Here is a 9312-nt window from a genome sequence, read left to right as displayed (position 1 = left end):
CAAACTAGGTCATTTCGGGACTAACATATGGTTTAATTTTATTTCAATAATTCGCTTGCGCGTAGCATTTGGAGGAAACCGGAGGACCCGGAGAAAACCCACGAGGTTGGACAGGCGACCCTACTCCTTGTCACGTACAACCGGGGATTCGAAACCACGCCAGTCGACTCAATGACAGACTTTATGATAAAGCGCGAGCACGCTAACCATTCAGCCATCCAACCCCCCTCGTCACAAACTAGGTCATTGAAGGACACAGAGAAAACCTCATACGGGTCTTCACTTTTATAAAAAAAAGGAAATACATGTATGTATAATTTATGACTTCTGTAACTATAAGTATTACTTCACTGGTAATTATTGACCTATTAAAGTAATTTATTTCTTTTTGTTAAACAATTATTGGTAAAAAGCACTTTCTTCGTGACTTTTTTTTGCCCTTAAGTGTTATGTATTATTTTATTGGGCATTATATTGAGTTATTTACCATAAATTGTTCTAAACTGACAGGTGAAAATGCAGGTAAGAAATTTTCTCACATAATTAAATCATATTTCCATAAGGTATTAAATGGGATGGATAAAATAAAACCAAGTACAAACAATTCAAACCATTAGATACAATTGTAAAAAACGGTATCCGCAAAATAGTGTAATCAGCAACTGGACTGTTCACCATAATACAAAATACATGATGAACAGGTGTTCGGAAGAGTAAGTTTACCCTGCCTGGCGCCACACCCGCCATAGCTGCATCTAAACCATTTGACGAAATGAAGGCATCTTTTACGTGCACGCAATGTATACACAGGACCGTTTTTTTTTTGTCCCATCAAAACAACCAGGCCCTGCTCCACTGACAAGCGCAAACCACGCCGGAAAATGCCTGTATCTGTTTAACGATGGCATTAGTTGGCTGTCAGTCGAGGAGGTTACCCTTAGCAAAAAGTCATAGATAACCAGTGTAATTTTCTATACAACATTCTAGGGAGTTTTCTGTAGTAAATTCTAAGGTTATCGTTTTGTCTTTAATCATGTTTTGTGAAAAGACTGCACAGTTATCCCATTGTCTCCAGTTTCTAGTTAACTGTCCGTTAGCTAACGAATAATGAAATTGACTTTCCAGCAACAAAAATGTAACGGACCGTTAACAGACCGTTAAAGTTTAACGGATCGTTAAAATAACTTTGTTTTGAGCAACCGGTCCTAGGTCAATATGACGGCCATAAAACTGTTTATGGGTCTTTCTAAGTTTAGTGGGCAAGTATCCCTGTAGTTGAAGCTTAGATGACAAATATCTCGATCTACTTAAAAGGAACAACCTCCCGCGTATCGAATTAACGGAGACACAAGCTGGTGATAGTTGAATGTTACTCCATGTACTAAGAAACCCGTCTTCATTAGCCCAGTTTAGGAGTAGGACGTTAAACTCTATTTTATTTCATTGTACTAAGAAACGGAAAGTTGACAATCGGAAAGTCAAAGTCTTAGTTATCACGTTTACCGTATACTCATAACGTACTTCAGGTATATTGTAACATCATCACCGCTTTATCCAGTATCAAATAATCGGAATTTAATAATTTAATAAATTTCGTAGAATGCAGTTAAAGTCCTTTTAATAGTATACAACGTGGAAAGACAAATTAACGGGTAGGGATAAGAATCTCATTTCACAAGAAATTGTGAAGAGACACCACACAACATACGCCATATTAAAGATACATTATGGGAGATTAGATAAAGAGCTGGCAGATATCACTATAATAGTTAAAAACTAGATAATATAAAGGGAATTTTCTGAAAATTTCAGTCAAATTGATCCACCCTGAAGCGAAATTTTAGCGATTGAATTTTCGGCCTAGCCTCGATCATCATTACTAAAGTCGGTACGATTAAAAAAAAAATAGTCTCGATTATCCATTTCATGATTAAATCATGAATGGAAGTCGAACAGCAAATCGGAATCTAATCCAATAAACATCGCAGGCTAGCTATGACATCGAGAGTTGATTATGGTCTGGATAAGTTAATTAATATCTAATTAATAATTTAGATAACATTTCAGACCTAAAGAAAGACCTTTAATAGGCTCTTGCATAATGTATGTTTAAATATGGGTATATACGCCCACAGGAGTTACAAGATTATGAACATCCTCACATTAACTTTATAAAGGTAATAATTTCCAGCCAATCGTTTGGGACAATGGGGTGCTAGATTTTTCACAATGATGATCAAGGAAGTTACCTTGAACGCAATTACAAAAATCGTCCAAAATTTAAAAGGCAAGATAATTATATATATCTGTCACTAGGAATAGGCTATATACATGACATATGATCTAGTTACATTAGATATATGGATCCTGTGTGTTTGATAAATGTAAATATTACATGTATATATTATGTTCCTTAAAAAAAATGTTACACCCAAAATGAATCTGGAGCAACGGTGGATAAGTGGGTAAGACGCTGGCTCGATAGCGTGGAGGTCGCCTGTTCGACCCCTGCATTGGCCGAGAAAGTTCATCGGCATTTTCCAGCGTGGCTTGCCCTTGTCAGTGGTGCAGGACAGGGGTTTGGTGAGAAAACTGTCTAGTTGTTCGGATGGGACAAAAACGAGGCCCTGTGTATACATTGCGTGCACGTAAAAGATCCCTTAGAGGTTGGAATTCAATATAAAAGCAGACAATAATGCCACTGCCTGGACAAAATTTCCCTCATAGTACACTGAATGGCGTATGCCCGTATTCATTAGCCCAATCGGGGCAGAACAGTTGGACGTTATACCCCATTTCATTTTTCATTTTCAAGGTAAATCCTGATTTCCTGTGAATAAATGTTCCAATTCCATAATGAACTAACCATGTAACAAAAATCAACGGGCATCCTCGTCAAGACTGCAAGGACGACAAACGGACGAACGGATATGCGTGACATGAACATTAAATTTAAATTGTGTCATATATAAAATAAAAGTGCATGTAACATATACTGCTATAAATATAACACACAAGAAAACACTGAAATGTATTTGTTTCGTGTTTATATTTGATTTGTGATGGGTGGGTTTACAAGCTTACAACATATAACAATAAATTATAATTTTACAACACCATGCCCTTATACAAATAAAGATCTCTTTGTTAAACAGCTGATTGTTGCTATACTAAAAATAAATATGTAAAAAGTTCCATCTTTTTATGGAAGGCGACCTAAACCCTTTCAAGAAGAAAATAAATCTTATCAGAATTTTGTATACAATCTAATTTGAACAATCTTGATTTAACTTACACATGGCATTCTGGCCTAATAGCAAACAGATCAAACTATATCAAACATTGTGTAGGTAATTTCTACTGGGTATTCCCACACACGACCAAGACACAGCGCCTCGATACAAATGCCAGCATGACATCTTACACTCCTCATCACAAACAGGTTCTTAAAAGAGAAACACCAGCATTATTTTGATTGATTTAATCGGTTAGTGGCGAGGCTTTTTGCAGAATTGATGAAAAGAGGGGTCCTGCCTAGTATACGGAAACACGTCAATGACACGGGGAAAATAATTTATTTTGTCAGGGAGAAGAAAATCTCATAGCAATGTACATATATAAATTAACGGCAGAAATAAAATGGTACAAAGAAATAAAAATAAATATTTGATACGATTGAAAAAAACCAAACAAACAAAAACAATAAATAAATGAACAAACGATATGAAGGAGGTTAAAACGATACGACCACAAGTATTAAGTTCAGTCGCTGAATACGGTAGAGAGATGGGGTTGTTGCCAGCCCATGGAATGGACCGCATGGTGTAGCCTGGTAGTTACGCACCTGTATAACAATGTATTGTATGTTTACATAATGTTCCTAATAATAAACCTGTTTTACCTGAAGTGTGTCCTGGGGTTTTTTATTTGTTTTAAAAAAGTGGGCATTTATCTACATTTCAAATTTTAAGTCTGAAGATAGAACTAATAGTCGACACGTGAACTTAATTTTAGGTCCGCAGAAATGAGAAGTGGCATCAAGGATTAGTTTAAAATTCACGCGTATAAGAACTTAATGATATGTGAAGTGGTTTCAGGAGCCCCGGAAATGAAATGCGCCCCCTACCCAGTAGACGACAACTGACACTGTAACTATGAGGAAATTAGGAACCAGTTAACAGGTAGGAAACAATAAGCTGGGCACTGTAGAATACTTCCCTCTAACTAACGTATGGTCATATTAGAAGAGATAATTGTGACATGGCTGCTCCTTTTCTTGCATCTTGAAATTGTCCCATTCGAACGACTAAACACACACTACTGTTTAGCGAGTCGTTATACCTTATATGTTGGAAGTTGGCTTTCCTTCAGCTTTACAAGACATATGCACAATACGAGGGGCAGGAGTTGGCCAGGGCAGCATAACGCTTTGAATATTTATATGCATGGTAATCTTTCCACATTAAACAAAAGAACACATTACATTCAGCATAAACATAGCACCGGTTAAAACAGCAAGGAAGCACAATCAATAACCGTGTATGTCGTCATGCAAATGTCAGCGTTTCAAGAAAAGAGTGGTAAGATATTGTTTCCACCACCATGCCTTGTTGACATTACTGGTTTCAACGATCTCTGTACCATATTCACCGGCTCTCTGGCCGCCATGATGAATATAACATCTAAAACTACGTAGATACAATACTGGGGATCCGCTTGACCCGGGGCAGGTTTTACCAGTATACGATACACTACATCGATATTCTGCCCCCGTCAGGTCTAGATTAATACCCAGATCACGCCCGAAGGTTACCATCTTTCTCCAACCATGCGGATGCCCTACGATGACAACGGTTTTTATTGGACAATGGGCGGATAACTCATCCTGTAAATTCAAATGATCAATTACGTCCTTGGGTGGCGGTTTAAAGGGAACCATCCAGAACGGAGTGGTGGCTAATCTAAGTGCTTCAAAGCCTCCTGTATTTAACATATGTTTAAAGTCCATGTCAAGACCTTTGATGTTTGCCGTGAACAAAGTGGTGTTTTTGAAATACACGCCAACTCCGGTACTAATACTTCCGTCTGCAAATTGTATTTGGCAGTTCTTTGCTTCTTGTTCGGTGAGTGGTTTTGGAAGACAAATGCAAATCTGATCAGATATTTTCTCTACAGTTCCAGTCGCTGTTCTTATCTGACTGTTTTCGTCCAGCATCCTAACGGTAGCCGTTGGTGCAAGATATTCCCCGGCTGGATTGACCGCCATTAAGATTTCTGGAATAGGTTGAAATTTTATAAAGTTACTTGCCAATTCGCTTCTGGTGCCATCAAAAAATGGTATGGTAATATCTGTCAATTTATTTAGGTCAAAGCAATGAGGTATGGCTAACAGTGCGCAATCATTGACCTTATACGGCATAGTAAGAGCGTTCGATCGCTCCTGGACACCATTTTGATTTACCGCCATGACATCCGGCATAAATAAACTGTCCTCAACCAAATCTAATTCTTGGATCATTTTCGGTATTGGTAGAAATGAAATCAGGGTTTTGTCTAATAGCTCCGAAGTCTCCAATAGGCCAGTGCCCTCACACTGAATTATATTTGACCTGTCCTCGCTGTCGTAGTTGAATTCAATCAGACATCTTTTAGCCTCTTTATCATTTCTGATAACGTGATTATTTGTTGAGATGACGTACTGACCGTCAAATTTACTCACATAACCAGTGCCGTACCATTTCGTTTGGTCTGGCCGGATGATAACGAGTCGAACTACCAGCTTGGCTCGATACTTGATGAACTCCAATACTTTATCAATCCTCCATTCTTCTGGAAGATGCTCCATGGATAAATCCGTAAAGGGTATAAATCCTTCATGTCCTGGGTTTTTTGGGCAGGTAATATTGACATCATCTACCACGTCAGATTCACTTCCAACTTCTACTTTAAATTCTGTAGCCGACATGATTTACTAGACCTAAAAAGAAAATCAAATGGGTTTAACGTCCTAGTGTTCTACACCAACCGGGCTAATGAATAAATAAAATGGGGTTTAACGTCCCATTGTTCTGTACCAACCGAGATAATGAAGACATACATACGCCGTACAGTGAGATGCGACGGAACGTGCACGCCGATGTGTATACGTTAATTCGTTTTTTCGGACCATCCGACGCTGGTGAAACCACTCTGGGAAATCCCGGGCAACTTTATCGGACAATACCGGCAGCGAATGCAAGATCGCCTGGTTACCTACTGAGCAACCGTGACTTCCATAACAAACCTATATACGAATAGAAATATAAGAAAATAAAAGCAGAATAGAATGACTGTCCTGGAAAATCTGATTTATGGTAGTATTTTATCTTGCTACTAAAAAGGTTGTATTTAAAGACCCGAAATTCCAGAATAAAGTTTACATAAGACTTTTTGGTCCAAAACTTATTCAAATCGACCAAATCTAAGTTATTGCCATTTTAAGCTTACATTGGTTTATATTGATGTCATACCGCGCCATTTTCATCTTTCTTGGACAAGGGAGCCTCGATGGCTCAGTGTGTAAGACGTTGGCTCACTAGCCTGGAGGCCCCGTGTTTGATCCCGGTGTTGGCCGAGAAAGTTCTCTGGATTTTCCGGCGTTGCCCCTCTTGTCAGTGGTGCAGGACAGGGGACCGGATAATGGACAACGTGTAGTCGTTCGGATGGGACGAAAAAACGAGGCCCCGTGTATTCATTGGCTTGCACATAAAAGAACCCATGACAGTTGAAATTCTATATAAGAGTAGATCATAGCGCCGCTGTCCGGGCACAATTCTCTGCATAGCACACTGTATGGCGTATGTCCGTCTTTATTAGCCTTGTCGAAGCATTTCATTTCATTTCATTTATCTTGGACAAATTTCCCACATAAAGGTATTTTTAAAGATGAGCCTAATTACCTAATAACAACAAACTTTATATTAAAATAGTACATATTTCTAACTTGTGATATATATGTAAACAGTCTAACTTGTCGTAAATTTATTGCCCTGGTGATATCGCTTCTTAATCAACCCTTCCGCCTTAGTATAAATTTACACAAGACGTAAATTACGGGAATTATCTACTAACAGTCTCTTCTTGTAAGATGCTGGGTATTACCGATTCCTTTTATGTTTACACAATTTTGACAAATTATCATGTAAAAAATACAGAAACCAGATTCTATTTTTATAATTAATGTAAACAAACCACAAAATCCTGAGGTTATATCAGACATTAAACGGGTGGCTTATCATTTATTTATCAGAATTCTAGAAATAACAGAATTCCCAACTGTTACATTCAACTACTTTATTTACTTACACGCCTCCATACTGTCAGTGTTATAAACAAGAAACGATAGAAAATGAAATGAAATGAACTGGGCTAATGAAGACGGGCATACGTCATACACGGTGTGCTATGAGAGAAATTTTGCCCGGACAGCGGCACTACGGCCTACTCTTCAATCGAATTCCAACTGTCAAGGGATCTTTTACGTGCACGCCAATGTGTACACGGGACCTCGGTTTTTCGTCCCACCCGAACGACTAGACAGCTTTTTTATTATTTGAGTTAAACATACGAGCACAGAGAAGTGTTATTTAGGATATTAAATGTAGGTTTAGATAAATAAACCACGTGGTCAATAGATATCGTAAAGACCGATAGAAGGGTGAATGTTTAACATGAAAGAATATAATTTTCCTACCGCCACAAAACGAAAATTGTGCCGTTTTGTTGAACATTTTTCAAACCGCGATCTCTATACTACTATATAAATTATGGGGGTTCATACAGAATAATCATTTTTATAAACTTAGACAAAGTAACTTATAAAGTTGAATATTTGGACTAGTATGTTTAATACACCCATTGCAAATTTTACTTAGAATAGAATATAATTTTATGGCATCGAAACGTCCTTTGATGACAGGGTTCACCATACAAAGCAATAATAATAAAAAAAAAGCAGCACATACTTAAAATGACAATATATGACGTTGATCCGTTACGCAGGTGTCGCCGAACAGTACTATTAATTGCACACTGTCATTTCGATCCAGGTAGACCGAGTACTTCAACGAGAGATAAATATACCTTTTTTCCCGGGGAATTATATCGTCGATTTATTTATCAATGTTGACCCTTAAAAGCAAACACGGTGTCTGTTATTTAAACAAAACTCTACACACAAATTATTTGACCTAATAGTAAAACTAAATATCTATTTGTGTTATAAAAGGTTAGCGTATCGACAAAACAAAATGTTGCTGGTCTTTTTGAGCCTAACAAACAAGCTAGGTCCCGCTCCTCCATTTTTAGCTTAAATCAAAATATGACTGAACTGTTCTAATCTATTTAATATCGGAGAAATCCGATGCCATTGAGAGTTGATTATAGCCTGGATAAGTTAATTAATGTCTAATTAATAATTTAGAAAACATTTCAGGCCTAAAGAAAGACCTGCAATAGGCAGATTTAGCTCTTGCGTAATGCATGTTTAAAATAACATTAACGATTGGTATATAAAAGCTTCTAAACATTTTCAAATATTTACATTTGTACTTGAGCATCATTCAGTTCATCAACATTTGGTCCATAATATAAGATACTCACCCTCTGCTTGCATGCAGTCGTATAGCTTACAAAACATATAATCGATATGCACACTTTGTTGCATCTAGTTCGCTTCTGGTATCATACTTCGTAAACACCCAAATAATACCAGCAAATATTTCCTCCCCGAAAGCTGGAAACATCTTGAAATAAACCCAGGTTTTCCCAGAGAATAGAGAAATTCGTGAGTTATTTAGCAACCGTCCATGACCTTGTAACAGTGTCTACAGTAACTAATCAGCAGCGTAAGGAGGTTACAACCGATATAAATGAACACTCGATTCACGGAGAATTTGGCTGCAGATATAGAAACTATTTATGTGGGGTTTTTTTTTCGTGTGCATAAAATACAGTCATTTGATCTCATTTAAACTGATAAAGTACACACTGACATATTTATTATTTTGCTATTTAATAGCAGGATAAGTGGGTTGTAGATAATATGCATTTATTATTACAAAAAGTATGCACACATTATCTATACTTTTTACTAGCAATATTGCAACACTCAATAAAAATTTCAAAATATGCACTAAGCAAATATGAAGTCATATTTTCCTAGAAAAGGTATATGAAATGATAATTAAACCTTTTTTGTTGCATTTTGAACATTCCCCGACAAAGTTTATGTCTTTTCCACAAAATGAATTTTAAGAGTATACTGAATAATCT

At 37.2% G+C, this 9312-nt stretch overlaps 1 protein-coding gene across 1 annotated transcript; it reads right to left on the bottom strand.

Annotated features, from left to right (window-relative positions):
• Window positions 1–3034: 3034 nt before the first annotated feature.
• Window positions 3035–8881, bottom strand: LOC126824237 (uncharacterized). Its single transcript, XM_050553435.2, has 2 exons — window positions 8641–8881; window positions 3035–5977 (listed from the first exon to the last, which is right to left on the bottom strand). The coding sequence occupies exon 2, from the start codon at window positions 5963–5965 to the stop codon at window positions 4559–4561; it is 1407 nt and encodes a 468-aa protein (XP_050409392.1). The 5' UTR covers window positions 5966–5977; window positions 8641–8881; the 3' UTR covers window positions 3035–4558.
• Between the last annotated feature and the right edge of the window lie 431 nt (window positions 8882–9312).

The sequence above is a fragment of the Patella vulgata genome, chromosome 6, assembly GCF_932274485.2.
Source record: "Patella vulgata chromosome 6, xgPatVulg1.2, whole genome shotgun sequence".
Taxonomy (NCBI): domain Eukaryota; kingdom Metazoa; phylum Mollusca; class Gastropoda; family Patellidae; genus Patella; species Patella vulgata.
Note: the sequence above shows the minus strand (reverse complement) of the source record. Positions and strands in the feature narration are given on the sequence as shown.

What these genes read in the sequence shown, in the direction of transcription:
- LOC126824237 (XM_050553435.2), bottom strand. Translation starts at nt 5,965, where the DNA reads ATGTCGGCTACAGAATTTAAAGTAGAAGTTGGAAGTGAATCTGACGTG.